Below are 18519 nucleotides of genomic sequence, written 5' to 3' on the forward strand. Positions count from 1 at the left end.
TGCCAGCAACAAAGGCTATTTTCATACCAAAAACAATAAAAAAATCATGTGTAATGAATTAAATAAAAACAACAACAACAAACAAACACAAGATAAGTTTATTTAATGAACTATTTCATCATTTGCATATTAAAAAATAAAGTTTAGCAAACTTGTAATAGTCAAAATGACCTGCAGTGCTTATAAAGTGCAATTTCAGACAACACATTTAAAAAATAAGCACTGTTTGCAAATATAAAGAGAGTCTTTCTGTTTCTTGGAGGAAAACATTGACTCATTCTTCACAATGTGTGTTGTGATTGGCCAGTTGGTCAGTCATACCTCCACTTCATCATCAGTAAAGCCAATGACGCTCAAGGCTTTCCTCACTGTCTTCCAGTCATTGCGGTCATTTATTGAGCTCACTTTGGGACAGTTACCCTGAAAAAGACACACACACACACACACACACACACACACACACGATCAGTCATCACAGCAGAGGAAACCGAGGGAGGAGGGGCTGCTCTTGACTTCCTCTATTAAACACCAGGGGAGCGAGGGGAAGCAACAGCGGGACATTCCTACATAGTTGTCGGAAAATTGATGATGCCGTTTATGATGAATACTCATACGCAAGTCTAACATAAACGCATGTGGTGACATATTGCTTTTTTATATAGATATCTGTGTTGATTATGAATACCTGCCTTAGGGTAAAAAGTAAAAAAAAATGGCTGACTTTAAATAAGGTTTAAAATGTGAAATGTGACCCTTGATGATGAAACTCAAGCTACTTCTGTTGCACAGCTAGCTTTTTGCCAATGTATTTTTGGCAATAGCTCAAAATACATTGTATGGGTCAAAATAAAATTTTATTTTACTTTTATGCCAAGAATCATTAGAATATTAAGTAGTTAATATTACTAAATAGTACAGTGCATCTAAAAATGAAAGGGATTTACTTAATTTTGTAAATTTCCTACAGTAAATATATCAAAATTCAGTTTAGTTTAGTAATGTGAATTGCTAAGCACTTTATTTAGACAACTTTAAAGTAAATATTCTCAGTATTTAGATTATTTTGAACCCTCAGATACCAGGTATTTAAATAGTTGTATCTCAAATATTGTTCTATCCTAACAAAGTATACATCAATAATATATTTATACAACTTTCAGATGATACTTATGAGTGTTTTTTTGGTCCAAGTCACATTCTGAAAAAGTTACAAATACAAAGAATGAAGGTGGCAACATCAAGTAGCAACTGTGAAATCACAAAAGGAAATATTGAAAAAATGGCTTTTGTAAGATATGAAATATAAACAAAAAGATGCGATTGTAAGAAAGGCGCAACTGAGATATAAAGCAAAAATCCACATTAAAGTTACAAGGGATTTTCTCCATTTGCATTTCTTTACTGTACAAGAAACACAAGCAAGGGTTATTGCAACTTATAAGATAATTTAAGTCAATTAGTAAAATTCTGCTTTACTATCAATAACATATTTCACAATACTAACAATTTAACTTTAAATCAAATAAATGCAGCCTCTGTGATAGTAAGAGAACAGAAACATTGCCAAACCTTTGATTGTAAGTGTAACTATTAAAATGAACATTAACACACATTTCAATTATGGATCCGTCTTTTATGTATTTTAATTATATATGATTATTACATGGCTCTCTAGAATGCTACGTTCTGACTGGTAACATTCTGAGGTGTACGTCAACAGCAGAGCTGGATAACACACAGTTTCATCTCACTTCAATATCTCTTGTCCTCATACTGTAATTATTTATGTGGTGAAAATTTGTGTAATTATAACTGTGTTGTAACCTCTAAATATCAATCCAGTCCGACTCTGAACATGTGCATCATCTAGTGCGAAATATCCATCAAAATATTAAACATTAATCAGTATTTTGCATTAAAATATTTATTCATATGGAAAGTAGTAAAAATTAAATTCAATTCATCTTTATTTCTATAGCTCTTTTACTTTGTAGAGTGTGTAACAGCAGCTTAACATAGATGAAGTTCTAATAAATTGAAACGGCTTAGGATCTTGTAAATCAAGTTCTTGTAAATACAGCAGGTCTATTTATTGCAAAAAACACCTCCTTCAATGTAATACAACATCAATCTGCTTCATGTCTGTACCTTATCACCTTTGCAATAACAACTGACTGGACGTACTGTACGTTCTTCTTTTCATATTCTCCTTATTATTCTCCTTATTATCACCTGCACAAAATATAAACTCACAATATACCTCGTAAAAGGATTCTTAAAGTCATAATTGCAAAAGTAAGATTGCAAAATATGAAATTGCAATGAGACTAATCATATAAGGATTATAAGGTCACAATTATAAAGCTGCCACTCCGGAATCAAAATCAATCTCATTTATGTTTTACTGTTAAATATGAAAAAACTTATTGTAATACATAAACAGTCACAAACAGGAGACACAAAGTCACAGTTCCCTATTTATATTTTCACTCTAAGATGGAAACTGGCTTTCATAATTTGTGAAAGGACAATATAAACCAAGCAGGAGATGTGGACATGGATTGAGACAAAACAAGGGCCAGATCTGAACCCAAGTCTCTTCTACCAGCATGACACAAAACTGCAAAAAATGCTTTTCTAACTTCAATTTTTTTGTCTTGCTTCTAGTCCAGATATCTAAAAATTCTTAAATTAAGAAGCATTTTCTAGACAAGCAAAAATGTTGTTTTGTTTTATGAAATAATAATCTGTCAAAATTAGGTGAGTTTTTTTTTTCTCCATACGAATACATCCTATGTTAAAACGTTATTACATTTTACAAAGTTTCAGGGTTAAAAATCCAGGGTTATTTGTTAACTAACAGCATAAAAAAAATAACCATAGCTAAAATAAAAAATAAAAAGCCAACAAAATGATCAAAACTTCAAATGCTATAAAATGTCCTCAGTGATACAAGACTAACCATGTTTTTAAATCTTGTCTCAAAACAAAAAACAAGCTTATTTTGCTTAGCCTATTGGCAGATTATATTAGGGTAAGCAAAACTCATTCATTCATTCATTTTCTTTTCGGCTTAGTCCCTTTATTAATCTGGGGTCGCTACTGCGGAATGAACCGCCAACTTATCCAGCATATGTTTTACTTAGCCGATGCCCTTCCAGCTGCAACCCATCATACGCAATTCACCTATAATGCATATCTTTGGACTGTGTGGGAAACGGGAACACCCGAAGGCAACCTACACGAACACGGGGAGAACATGCAAACTCCACACTGAAAAACTAACTGACCCAGCCGAGACTCGAACCAGCGACCTTTTTCTTGTGAGGTGATCTTGCTATCCACTGCACCCCTGTGGCACCCAAGCAAATCTCTATGTAATAAAAGCATTTTTTGCAGTAAATGCGTGTAACCTGGAGCACGTGTGATAGCTACAAAACCACAGATTTTTTCTTGAAAGCCAGCTTTTGTTTCTCTACAGACATCTGCTGTATCATCAAGCGAGGTCAGTCTCTCACCTTGACCAGATACTGGTACTGTTGGGCATTTCTCTCCAGGCCCAGTCTCCTCAGCAGATCATCCTCTCCTCCTTCGATGAGCTGATAGAAGATATGGAAGTTCCTCTCGCCGTTGCTTTGGTGCACGACGCGGGATTTCTCCAGCAGGTAGTTCAGGATGTGACCCCCGACTGGAGCACCCTGCCAACGGGGACACCCAAAGGAAGAAGCAGAGGGGATAATACCGGGTTTCTGACACGCATGCAAGCACGAATAATTCAACACACAAGCACAAGCACAAAAACACACAAGCGGATGCAGACAAATCCCCAAACCAAGAACAGCATTGTAGGGGTAAAGGTGCATCGACAGAAAGTGGATCACAGCAGTTGAGATGTGAGTTTCAGTTGATAACAACAATAATGCTTTTGTATTGTACTGTTATAATAACTGATTGTGGATGTAAAAGCGCACAATAAATGGAGTTCTTGTCCTCCCAAAGAAAGAAGTTATTCTGAACGCTGCTGTCTAATCATGTTAGTCTTCCTGTGTAAATTCGGGTGTGTAATAAATTTGCATAGCTGTTTCACACAATGACAGAAAAGCAATGTATTTTATGAGAAAATGAAAGTGTCACCTATTGTAAACCTATTATAGGAGACCCCCAAAACAAAATGAACAACAATTAAAATACTGTAAACTTGATAGTTCACCCCAAAATGAAAATGTACAGTTCACTCACCCTCAGGTCATCCACAGGGGTTGATTTAGTGATTTGGGGGCTCTTAGCAATTCCAGCCATGGGGGCCAATAGTCCTAAAATGCCCCTTTGTACTTTTATTTATTTACTTATTTTGCAGCTTTTTCTTATCTTTTTTTCTATGTTTTATCTTAATGCAATCTTTAAGACTAAATCTGTACCCGATTTGACTGCTGGAATGCTCCATGATGGGGGTGGGAGACAAATTTTCCCAGATGCAGTAATTACATTACCATTTTATTTGTTAGACCCTCACTATACAAAATATGACAGACAATTATTTATTTATGTTATTTATAATGTATAGGTATAATTTACACTTCTAGGTATTTATTGGGGGCTCACGCATTTCCTGGGGCCCTAAGCAGCCGGTTATCTAACTTATTGGTTAAATCCGCCCCTGGCCATCCAATATATAGGGGACATTTTCCTCAGTATAACATGAAATAAGATTTTTAACTGAAATCTGCACTTTGAGAGTCAAAACAATGTCTGTACCATCTCGGATGGGATTCCTAGCAAATGGTACCTTTAGCAAAATGTGGTCAGAGAGAATCATCACTACCACACAAGACACCAAACCTGCTTTATTCAAAAAGTCATCAGCAGCCACTGTTGTATTGTTGGTTCAAACGTTTTTTTTATACTACTGCAAGAAAAAGACACCTGAAATGGCTCTCATTTGTAAATGGACAACTCGGAATAAAAATGTTTTTCAGGAAGTCACAGCAGTAGGCGGTGCAACTATAGCAATAATCCCACCCACTTCAGTATTAAACTGCAGTGGAAATACAAACAGAGCCAAGCAAAACCGAACTGAAGCAATCTGAGCCTTGCCAAATCATACTGTACTGATAAATAAAAAGCCTAAGATCACCTTAAATTACCAGCAAATATTCCTATTTTTGTGAACTATCCTTTTAAACATGATTAAACTCACCTTGAAGTCAAACTGAATGTCCATGTATTTCCCAAAGCGACTGGAATTGTCATTTCGTAAAGTTTTTGCATTTCCAAAGGCCTGAGAAAACAAACAATGATGGAAAATGTATGAATAGAACAATTCAGAATGGCACAGAAAAAAAGACACTCTAGATGTGCACACACTGCCAGTTTCCAGCACATCTGCAAAACATCTGGTAGAACTAGCCGTCTGCGCCACTTCCTTTGGCCTTCCCATTTTTAGACGTCTTCATGTATGTTCCAATCTTATCGTTCAGATAATAACTCTGGCTTGTAATTACTGGAGAGGTTTAGCTGGACTACCAACTGCTCAGAATAAACTCTGCTTTTTTTCTTGGCATCGCTGGGAGTCATTTGGAGTATTTTGTGCAATGACAGCAGCCCAGGGCAGGAATTACAGCCTGTGCTGATCTCTCCACTACATGCTGGCACTTGGAGATTAGTAAAATTGTATGCCATGAAACACATTGGATTAGAAGTGCTGAGTGCATGTGTACCTCCAGCACAGGGTTGGATTGTAGCAAGCGATCTTTGACAGTCTGCACATGTTCACTGGCAGGACAGGTGACAGCATAGTACTGAAGAACCTTCTTGGAGGCTTCGGTCTTGCCGGCACCGCTTTCACCCGAGATGAGAATGCACTGGTCCCGTCTCTCAGTCCGCATGGAGCGATATGCATTATCAGCCACTGCGTAACTGTATAGGGTTATAGGAAATAGGTTATGATCACAAATACTTGATTGTATATTTCATTTAACAAAGCACAATTCACAAATTAGAATGATTTTAAGTAAGATTATGTACTTCTGTAAATTACTGAAGCAGACACATAAAAATAATATAGATTTTTAATTTTAAAATATGCATATTAGAAATGTGTACTAATAAAAAAATATATTTTGATAATTAATATTTAATTTTAATAATTATATTAGCTTGAATTCCATAAATAAAACACATTAAAACTGTAAACAAATACTTAATAATAATAATAATCATGAAAATACTATTGATATTTAGATTAAAATATGCATTTTAGAAATGTTTAATTATTTAAAATAAATTTAATTTTAATAATAATAATACTATTTAATTGTAATAATTAAATTAGCTCGAATTTCATACATTAAAACGCATGAAAAAGGTAAGCAAATATTTAACAATAATATCACGAAAATAATATTGATCTTTAGAATAAATATACATATTAGAAATGTTTGATCATTAAAAATATATATTTTAATAATTAATAATATTTAATTGTAACAATTAAATTAGCTTGAATTCCATACAATAATACATAAAAAATGTAAGCAAATATTTAATTATAATAATTATAATAATCACGAAAATAATATTGATCTTTAGATTAAAATATGTATATTAGAAATGTTTAATTGTTAAAAATATATTTTAATAATTAATTATATTTAATTGTAATATTTAAATTAGCTCGAATTCCATACATTAAAATGCATTAAAACTGTAAACAAATATTTAATAATAATAATAATCACACAAATAATATTGATATTTAGATTAAAATATGCATATTAGAAATGTTTAATTATTTAACATTTTTATTCTAATAATCAATATTACATTTTTATATTTTAATTAGCTTGAATTCCATAAATTAAAACACATTAAAATTATAAGGATATATTTAATAATAATAATACTTTTATTTATATAAAAAAGATGTATATTAGAAATGTTTAATTATTAAAAATATTTATATTTATATATAAATATATTTATATATATATATATATATATATATATATATATATATATATATATATATATATATATATATATATATATATATATATATATATATATATATATATATATAAAATTAATCATTTTTAATTGTAATAATTAAATGAGCTTGAATTCCATACATTAAAATGCATTAAAACTGTAAGCAAATATTTAATAATCATAATCAAAAAGTAATATTATTGTTTACTTAATATTTTATTAAAATGTCTGCTAGTTTTGATTTTACACTGAAATAATAATACTACACTGTAAAAAATGTTGGGTTTCACACAATTCCTTCATGTTTTCCCAACACAAATCGATTAAGTTAACTCAACCATTTTAAAAAATTTATTTGAATTGGACCTAAAACAATGAAGTTGTCCCCCCAAAATTTGAGAATTGTGCTGTTTTAACTTATTTTAAATAAGTAGTTTAAACAAGCAGCAAAAGTATTTTTTGAGTGTGTTGCTACTACTACCACTAACAATTATAATACTATTAGACCCACACATACACACACAAAAAAAGAGGTTAGAATAAAACAATACAATACAAATGTAAATAATAAACCACTACTGGTAATAAATGTAACAGCACTAAACACAATAATAATACATAACAAGAAAAGTCACGTATAGGTCACACAAATTAAATGTCTTTAAAGAGTAAAAATGCATATTTAAATTACTTTAAAATGCATCATGGCGGTTAATTCCGCTGTGGGAGTGGCAACCCCTGATTAATAAAGGGACTAAACCGATAAAAAATTGCATTATTTATTCAAGTACTAATTAAAAATTACATTTTAAGCTTTAGTTAATTCTATCAGTGCAATTTAATTACAATAATAAAAATTGGTATGACTTTTTCTGACTTATTATTAAATCAAAATGTATTTTAATAGTATAAATGTATATTTAATTAGCAGTACATTTCATTTAATTAAAATGTAACCTTAATTTTTCTCATAATCTCTCTCTCTATAAAGTATGTGCAAAGTTGCCTAAGATTTGCTTTCTGAGATCATTAAAATAACACATTCCTTAGGAGGAGTTAAATGGATGTTCAGCTGTCAGTAAAGTGTTGTGCAAACAGTGGAAAAGCGCAGAGTGCAAATGAAGCTGACAATCATTTTCTTGAGGAAAGACCAGGGTCACACCAGAGACGGTCTGTGTTTTTTCAGCCTGTATGAGAGCTAAGATAACACTTTCATCACTTTTACACATCTGCTATCAGTGTGAGATGAGATCCGTGCTACAGTGGGCGTGCGGTCATCCTAATGCAACTTTATATGACTTCTGATAGCTGTAAGCTCCCACATTTAAACCTTACAGATAAGAGTCTATGAACATTATGACTGTAGCAAAACTTATAGTCCTTAACATTCCTCATAAAGACTCAAAAGGAATTTCCTCTTCACTCACAGAAGTCAAAAAGAAAGCATCAGCTTGAAGTCCATAAATTAAAACGCATTAAAACTGTAAAATATTTAATAATAATAATAATAATAATCAATAATTAATATTACTGCTTAATATTTTATTAAAATGTTTGCTAGTTTTGATTTTACACTGAAATAATAATACACTACTATAACTAATAATATTACAAACAGAAAATACTAAGTTATAATAATAGATATATAATAATAATAAATAATTATTATAAATAATATTACATATAATAATACAAATGGAAATAATAAACTACTACTGCTATAAAGCACTACACACAAACAATAATAAATAAAAAGGAATTTCCTCTTCACTCAGAGAAGAAAAAGGAGGAACCATCAGGTCATTTAGCATATTTGGCAGTGATACAAATAGAAAAAATTCAAAAATACGTTTTATATACATTTTTAATCATGAATAATTAACAAAAATGCTCATTTTGTTGACCTAAAACCTGGAAGCATATCGGGTTTTGAGCTATTGGCTTCACATGGATGTTTTGGTTTAATTAAATTAAATATAGGTCATGTTTTGTTATTTTTACAGGATTTTAACTTCATTCAATCAAAGCAATAAAACAAAAAAAAAAATAGGTAAAATATATTTATTGCCAAGAATTACAAATTTTTTTCATAAAGCATTCTTATTCATAAATAATGCTACATATTCACTTAATTCGCAATTCAAAGGAGAATTACAGTAATTTAAATATAAATTAAACATTAATTTTTAACATATTATAAAATATTACAACTTTTTTAAATTATTATATAAAAATCACTGTATTAATTTTTTAAAGGGGTGGTCCACGGTGTATTATAAGGCTTGGTTGTGTTTATAAGATGCAAAGCAATGTGTGCTCATGCTTAATGTTATTTTTTTTTTATTTGATTATATACAGCTACTCTCCTAACATGATATTTCCAAGTTCCTCCTAAAGGCCTGCCCCCAAGAAGCTCTGATTGGTCAGCTAACATAATGTGCTGTGATTCGCGGATCGGCTCCACGCCCCATCAAAAAAGCGCCACGCCCCATACAAGCACGCGCTTTTATGCTGTAAACACTGTCAGTCAGTGTAGCTGTTAGCTGTACTAGTTTGTGCCTGAAACAGACAAAAGAAGACAAAAGAGGACACAGCTTAACCTCACGCCTGCTCTCTAAAATACAATCTGACAAGTGTCTTTCACATATATTTGGAATAAGCATGTGTAAGTAATATAAAACGTTCTCATATCTTTTGCGGGTTCGTTATTTGAGCTGTAGAACGCAGGGAAAGCGTCCGCATACAGAGACACTGCAGGGCTGGTTTGCTGTAGTGTACATCCTCGCTACAACATACCGTTAACGCTAGAAACTGTGCATGTAATAGATCAATAACAATTAACAAATAAAAATACTTACAGGTTGAGGCTTACAATCCACAGCTTTGTCTACTATGGTTGGAGGAGTTTTTAGCTGAATCCAGCACTGAACTGCGAGAGATTGTCTCTCTTTGCATTGAACTTTGAGCGTATTATATTCAGAGATGTTGTTTATGTTCACACAGCTACACTACACATCAACTAAAGTTTAAAATATGATATCGTAGTGGACCACCCCTTTAGCGTTCACATTTCATTTTACATTACCTATTAGTCAAACCTCAATTGTGCATTTGAAAGCTGTATTTTATGCTAAAGAAAGATTACAACTACCACAAGCTTGATGATTGAGAAACCCATTGTAGTTTTTAGGAATAGCCATTCTCTGGAAGAGAGCAGAACCGTGGGTAATAAAGATGGCTTACATGTGAGGTGATACTTCATAGAAATTGACACCCCTGTATCGCTCCATGTGCTGTTTAGTGTAGATCTCTAGATCTTTGTAGGGATTCACAGACACCAGCACTGAACCGATGTATGTCTGAAAAAGAAATGCAGTAATAATCAAATTAACATTCTAGGATTTAAGCTTTGGAGGGATGTGTCTTTGTGTCTTTATATACACAGTTGCTTTGTGTTTTCATATACTCAATCACATCATTACTAACTTTTATCTTTCTTTCTTTTGTAGAACATCAATTAATTAAATCAAATAAATTTGGGCTTTTTGCCTAATGTTAAGCACCCAAATTAATTCACCCAAAAAATTACAACTCTGTCATAAGTTACTGACTTTGCACTTGTTTCAAACCTGTTTGAGTCTTTTTTCTGTTAAATACAAAATATATTTTGAAGATTGTTGAAAACTGTTAGCTATTAGCAAGACTTGACATGAACTTTTTTGATCACTGGCCACTGTGGCTAGTAGCTTTCCAATATTACTAGCCACTCGCCATTTTCACTAGCCACAATTTTGTTGCTGGGAAAATATATTTTATATGCATAAATTTGACTTTGAGAAGTTAAAATTACTCGATTTAGATTTTGTGTTATGTCCCAATGCCTCCTCATTCATTTCACTTCTTGTCTGTCTTGTGTATGATCTTGCTCAATGTGCATGAGCAAATGGGTTGTGTTGCATTGAAACTAGTTTTTATTTCAAATGACTTTTCATGGCTCAATATGAAGGATTTACCAAATTTATCTCTGACCACACCAAAAGTAAATAAATAATTGTTTCTTGGACACAAAATTTAAATAATGTGTCAAAACAAGAAAAATATAGCTGTATACATGTGCTTTTTAATTCAACAAAACTTTTATTTAAAAAAAAAAAGACATTTAAAAAAGAGCTATTGTCATGTATCTAAAATATACACAGTAGTCTGTCCTAGCTAAAGGTCCCAGATCACCAGTAAACTACAAATAAATGGGGAGTTAATCTCATATTAAAGCAATACATTTATAAAAAAGTATATAATTAAACCATATTAACAAAAATAATTAAACAAAAAAAGCAGATGAAAAAAACATACCATGTGTGATAATGAAAGGATGATCACGCGCACACGATTAATGTTAGCCCTGTTAATAATCTGTTCAAAGAAAATTAAAGCAAAAGCAGCAACCGTTGCTGCTTACGAAAGGATATATATACTTGAAGTCAGAATTATTAGCCCCCTTTTGAGTTTTTATTTTTATTTTTAATATTTCCCAAATTATGTTTAACAGAGCAAGAAAATTTTCACAGTATGTCTGATAATATTTTTTCTTCTGGTGAAAGTCTTGTTTGTTTTATTTCGGCTGGAATAAAAGCAGTTTTTAATTTTTTAAAAAACATTTTAAGGACAAAATTATTAGCCCCTTTAAGTTATATTTTTTTCAATAGTCTACAGAACAAACCATCATTATACAATAACTTGCCTAATTACCCTAACCTGCCTAGTTAACCCAATTAACCTAGTTAAGCCTTTAAATGTCACTTTAGGCCAGGGGTGTCCAAACTCTGTCCTGGAGGGCCAGTGTCCTGCAGATTTTAGCTCCAACCTGCCTCAACACACCTGCAAGGATATTTCTAGAAAGCCTAGTGCGTGCTTGATTAGCTAGCCCAGGTGTGTCTGATTGGGGTTGGAACTAAACTTTGCAGGACACCGGCCCTCCAGGACTGAGTTTGGACATGCCTGCTTTAGGCTGTACAGAAGTGTCTTGAAAAATATTTAGTCAAATATTATTTACTGTCATCATGGCAAAGATAAAATAAATCAGTTATTAAAAATGAGTCATTAAAACTATTATGTTTAGAAATGTGTTGAAAAAAATCTTCTCTCTGTTAAACAGAAATTGGGGAAAAATAAACGGGGGAATATAAGGAATATAAATAGAATATAAAGGAATATAAAAAGGTATATATATATATATATATATATATATATATATATATATATATATATATATATATATATATATATATATATATATATAAATAAATAACAGTATATATAAAATCTAGAGCTCTTGAAATCAGCAGGAATGTGGGTGCACGATCATTGCTTTTTGTCTAGTCTATTTCAAAGAGAACCGATCATATCAGTTGCGTTTCCTCTAGGCACGGTTGCTTCGCGCAAATAAACGGGAGCTCGCACACTTTTTAACAGTGTTTTAACAGTGATCATCCTCTCATTTGGTGTTCACCTGATTTCTTTTGCTTGTGCAAACACAATTAGTTTTGTCAGTCATGCTGCTTCTCGATTCTAAAATCACCACATTTGCACAAATAATGGGCCATCCTTATTGTCGAACCCTGCTTTTAAGAAAACTACTATTTATAAATTATTTTCAACAAGCCAAAGTTGCTAGTGGGAGTGTCTGTCTAACCCACCACAGCTGAAATCTACCCGCATTTGGCGGGTGTTAATGTCAAGTCCTGGCTATTAGTATTCATCTCTTACTATGAATCTAAATGACAACCAGTTTCCTTCTTTTGTGTTCAACAGAGGAAAGAAATAGTTTGGAACCATACGAGAGTGGTAAATAGTGAGTATATAAATGTTTTGGGGTAAACCATCCCAACAAAACTTATTTTATGTACTACCAAAAAAAGCAAAGTTAAACAGATTTAAAATGACTTGCTTGATGAATGAATAAAGTTTAAAGTTTGAGTGAACAGAAGAGAGACAGCAGCTCTTACATAAATAAGGTTCTCCTTGAAGCGTTTGCGGAGGTTTTCGATGAACGCCACCTCGCTGGTGTGGTTCTCCAGCAGGACAAAATCCTGCACACCCACCCGGTCCCTGGCTGTCAGGGCGCTCTCCATCATGACCCGGATTCCGTCACTGCCCACAGCCTGACAGAGAGAGAGAGAGAGCAGAAATGAGATACAGAGTCACACATCCACCCTCCAGACGCAGAGCAGCGAGAGGTGATATATAAACACTGCAAAGCAAGCAGTTCATCAAGGCCCTCGTGGAGCCTTGAGAATAAACTCAAGCATTGCAGCAGAACCCCTCCCATTTCACAACACACAGTCATGGTCATTTGAAGACAAAGCTCAAAAACGTACAACTTTTATATTAAAGTATTGCTATAAACATTGGGAACATTATGCCACCATCTATGGTGCTGCACATTGTTGGATTTGCTCTTCAGTGTTTTGGCTTTCAGCAGTGACTTTTACATTACACTGAAGTTTAACCGTGAAAACTGGACTGAAGCAGTTTCAATTTACTAGAACTTTATATATGTTAAGCTTTTTGACACAATCTACACTGTAAAAGTGCTATAGAAATAGTAGTAACTAGAGATCGTAGATAAATAGAGATAGTAGTAACGTGTTTATATATTCGTATTTTTTTTCTATAGTGGAGAAAAGTTTGTGGTATAATTACAGATTTTAATAATTTATTTAATTAAAAAATATATTTGGTTTAATGTGGTTTAAAAAAAATGGCTTCAATAGTGCAAAAGCTTTCTCACTATGTTACAAACCAGTGCAATGTAATTAAACAAGGGTGAGTGCTAGAGGGATTTGATGGAAAGAACAATTTTCTGAATCTTCTTCTAATATTGAAAACTTGTGTGTCATTCTGGAATGGCCTAATAGCATTAAGTATGTCTGAAAATCCCACTCTGCATGACATATGATTTTATTACAGGAATTAATGATTGGTTTAATTTCCATAGGAGGTATTGTACAAGTTTTGAGGTCTGCTGATAATGCCTTTTACCAACAGTGTCTGTCTGCTTCCTCAGCTGAGAAAATGAGCGAGAGTGAACATGAAGGAGAGAGAGAGAGAGAGAGAGAGAGAGAGAATTACTGGAGAGAATCTCATAAGTGTTCGGCAGCAGCATCTACACTAATAGCAATAATGTTTAACTGCTTCAATAACAGTTGTTACTACATTGTACCTTAGAAAAGCATTTCAGTTGCTAAACAATTTTTTTTAATAAAGTTGCATAAAGTGTGTGTGCGTGTGTGCGTGTGTGTGTGTGTGTGTGTGTGTGTGTGTGTGTGTGTTTGTCTGAATACCGGAGAGTTTGTTATTTTTATTCATTTGAACTTAATTGCTTGTCTTTGTGCATATAGGTTGTTAGCAGTTAGGTTTGGAGCTGAAATTACTGAAATGGTTTGGCGATATAGAACTGTAATGCAGTCAAAAATCTGTCTGGAACAACTTCAGCAGTGTGATTCCCTGCACATATTAGCAACCAATAAGAAACAAGCATTCAACATCTCTGTAAAACTTTCAATAAATGCCGTTTCTGAAGTATCATGTAAAGGAATAGCTGTTGAAAAATTTGCTTTGCTTTAACAGGATAGATTATATTTTAAAATATATTCATGGTAGAAAACGGCCATTTTAATTGTAAAATAATGCTCACTAGGGATGTCCCGATCAGGTCTTTTTGCCCTCGAGTCAAAGTCCGAGTCATTTGGTTTTAAGTATCTACCGATACCGTAACCCGATCTAATACTTCTACAATACATAAAAAAATAATAAAGAAGAGCAAAGAAACATATCCAGGATGTTCCTTATGTTTTATTTAATTCACCTTATTTTAACTTTCAACAACTCTGTTAACAAACAGAGCACTTCTGTGAGGTAGCTTGAGCAATCAAGTAATAAATAACATCAATTCTTCACTTTTGGACTTTAGTGCAACAGTAAATATATAAAAATTCTAATATTAAAACAAATAGCACCTCAACTTAAAATACCCGACAGGCAATCCTAAGTTTACATATCTCACAGTTTGCTATGGCAATGTTGTCGTCATCAACTTTATAATACCTCCAGACCACAGACAAACTCGTGGTTTCTGCTTCAAGCTGCTTCCATGTTCTACTTTGCCGGCATTTAATCAACACCATCTCTGCAACAAAGTGATGTCATGCAGCATGGGTTGCTGTGTGAAGTCAAGAAGGAGGTCTAACTCTGTGCCACCGCATAACTATAGATGCAATAAAAAATAATATATATATATATATATATATATATATATATATATATATATATATATATATATATATATATATATATATATATATATATATATATATATTATTATTATTATTTTTTTTTTTTTTCGAGTCTTGATCAGAAGGTAGCGTCCGATTCTGATTGAGTCTGAAACTGCATGATTGGGCCTGATTTCGGATCACGTGATTGGATCTGGACATCCCTAAAGCTCACAATATTACTCTTTTATTGTGTTTTTAATCAAATAAATGCAGCCTTGTTGACCATAAGGCACTTCTTTCAAAAAAGAATTTCAAGCTTAGCAATATACTCGTCATTACATTTGCCTTTTCAATTTATGAGCAATTATTAATATTTAATGTTACATGCTCAACCACCTAACTTTTACCCTTATATTTAATCTTTTTGATAAATTAAATAACACGGTTAAATGCAATCTCAACTCAACTTTAAAATGAAAATGCATCTCCCATACTGTATACAGTACTGTACAGTCATTAATTATATTTATTTATATTAATTTTGTCTTTTTAATAACACAATATTTAATACTGCACTTCTCTAAAAGGTATTTAAAATACATTAGACACTGGTGCATATATGATAAACATTAAATACCATGGTATACATGACGTGTTCAATTGATTACAACATTAGCATTTAATCCAATCATTGCTCCATGTCATCACACTATTTACAAGGATACAAGTTTGTTTTTTATCATTATCTTGACAACATCACCTTTAAAAAGCGAAACAAGAAGCTCCAAACCACTAGTTTTCACACATAAACCACTATGCATGAGTGCAAACTCCACCCAACCTCAAGAGTGCTGGAAACAGAAACCCAATCATACTCACATTCACCACCGCATCTGTATTTTTTAATGCAAAACCCTTCTCCACAATGGAGGTCTGGGTTTTTTTCATTAGATCCTCAAGATTTGACAAATCCATGGTGCCGAATCAACGTTAGCAGTCAATCCTTATCCTAGGATGCTCTTTAGCATTAAAAAAAGTTATAGCAGGTCATCTAATGTCTGCAATCTTGATCAAAGTGGACTATGGATGATGCTTCCCTATCTTGAAACACAAAAACCCACTTACACCCACTCACACACACACACACAACCACACTCAGTTGAACAAATGCGTGATTATGCATTGAAATACACACAGTCACATTGTGTGAACGCACCAGCTGCCACGGCTGTTGTTTTGCTATTGACACAGCAGCGGCCGTCCCCTGGAGGCAGAGACAGAGAGAGACAGATACAGCACACCTGAGAAAGCACTTTAATTAAGGTGATGTACACCAACTACAACAGTACAGAGAGAGAGAGAGAGAGAGAGAGAGAGAGAGAGAGGCTAATGGTGAAAGAGACAGAAAAAAAAAAAAAACAAGCAGAAAGAAAAATATATCCGAGAACAGTCGACAAGTGTAGTGCCAGGAAGTGACTTCATTCACAATCCGTCAGCCTGGTGAATGCACCAACTGAGCTGCACTGACCAATCCTCAGACTCAAACTACTTTTAGGCTGGGTTTGTTTAAATGTGGTTTTATGCAATCTGTAAAAAAACAAATGTTTTTTTTTTTTTTTTTTTGCAATAAATATGAAATGTGGTACTTAATTACGAGCAATTTAAGAACTCCAGTGTTTTGTGGGCTGCTGTCATCCAGGGCAAAAGCAAATTTGACAAATTTGGCAGGAAAAAAAGCCATGCTAAATGTTCAGAGAGGAACATTAGGAACACCACTGTTAGCCAAATGTCAAATTCCCTGACTTTCACTGACTGAAAAGCTGAATTTACATGACCTGTTGTGTTGAGCATGCAGTCCCTCCAGAATTAAGCAATTCTGAAATTGCAGAATTTAACACGAAATCAAGCAATTTTTTTAAAAATTGCACCCGATGTCCTACAAATTTTGGCTAGCCAAGAAAAAGCAAATTTTCTTCTGTGCCATCTGCATTGTTTTATATTAAATAAAATTATATTTGCCTAGGTGGTGCGGTCGTGCAGTGGGTAGCACGATCGCCTTACAGCAAGAAGGTCACTGGTTCGAGCCTCGGCTGGGTCAGTTGGCATTTCTGTGTGGAGTTTGCATGTTCTCCCCGTGTTCACGTGGGTTTTCTCCGGGTGCTCCGGTTTCCCCCACAAGTCCAAAGACATGTGCTATAGGTGAGTTTCCCAGTGATGGGTTGCAGCTGGAAGGGCATCCGCTGTGTAGAACGTGTGCTGGATAAGTTGCCAGTTCATTCTGCTGTGATGACCCCAGATTAATAAAGGGACTAAGTTGAAAAGAAAATGAATGAATGATATTTGCCTACAGAAAGTGCACCGATGTGGATTTTTTGACTAATACTGATACCCAGTAACTTTTTAAATTTGAGGGTCAATAGACAACATATTAGCCAATAAATACACTTAAACTTAAATAATCAACTATTCCTATTCATTTCTATAGCCAACTTTTATATACAAATAAAATCTATTGCCTGAAAATAAATGCATAAAGCAACTGTCAGGAGCAAGCCATATCAAGTGATTCAACCAGGAGAAAAAGGCATAACTTATCGATTTAAAGATATCAACCTAATGTTGTCATCGAACCAATAACATTATAAATCGGGTGTGCAATACCTCAGCTGTCATAGACATGGCGCTGTGCTACATTCGTTGTATTGATCGCTGCATTTTGAAGTTTTGTTCACATGCAATGCTATTGTTCAACAGACTTTAACGGTTTTGTTAAATGTGATCTTCATTCATGTGATGTAATAGGCTTTATATATGTGGTTAAAAGGTAAATGCTTTCTCTGTTGGTTTTAAATGTTCTCTTTATATAAATAATGTAATGGAATATGTGTATTCATATAGAGCATCGTGTATGGCGATACACCTAAAGCGCTTCACAATCATGAAGAGGTTCTCTCCACACAACCACCAGTGTGCAGCATCCAATTGGATGACGCGACTGCAGTCCCAGGACAACAGCGCCAGTGCGCTTACAACACACCAGCTATAGGTGGAGCGGAGAGACAGTGATACAGGCAATCTCGTAAATAACAAATGTTTTAGCAGCAAATTGACAAAAGAAATTTTGCCTCAAGTTTTGAGAATGCCACCACATAATCATTCAGTCATTTTAGGCCACAATAATTAGAAATTTCTCCCAGGGGGAACTGGTTGAGCTCTAAGCAGATAAAACACTGCCGCAGACAGTATTTTAACAGGT

General features: G+C 33.5%; 1 protein-coding gene across 3 annotated transcripts in view; it reads right to left on the bottom strand.

Annotated features, from left to right (window-relative positions):
* The window catches only part of myo1cb (myosin Ic, paralog b), a 79684-nt gene that overhangs the window by 20306 nt on the left and 40859 nt on the right, over positions 1-18519 (bottom strand). For all 3 annotated transcript variants that reach the window (XM_056474383.1, XM_056474385.1, XM_056474384.1), the window contains 6 exons: positions 12993-13148; positions 10231-10346; positions 5718-5916; positions 5198-5278; positions 3519-3698; positions 322-420 (listed from right to left, as the gene is read on the bottom strand). In XM_056474383.1, the coding sequence (XP_056330358.1) occupies positions 322-420; positions 3519-3698; positions 5198-5278; positions 5718-5916; positions 10231-10346; positions 12993-13148 (831 nt within the window). The remainder of the gene's footprint in view (positions 1-321; positions 421-3518; positions 3699-5197; positions 5279-5717; positions 5917-10230; positions 10347-12992; positions 13149-18519) is intronic.

This window comes from Danio aesculapii, chromosome 15, assembly GCF_903798145.1.
Source record: "Danio aesculapii chromosome 15, fDanAes4.1, whole genome shotgun sequence".
In the NCBI taxonomy this organism is placed as follows: domain Eukaryota; kingdom Metazoa; phylum Chordata; class Actinopteri; order Cypriniformes; family Danionidae; genus Danio; species Danio aesculapii.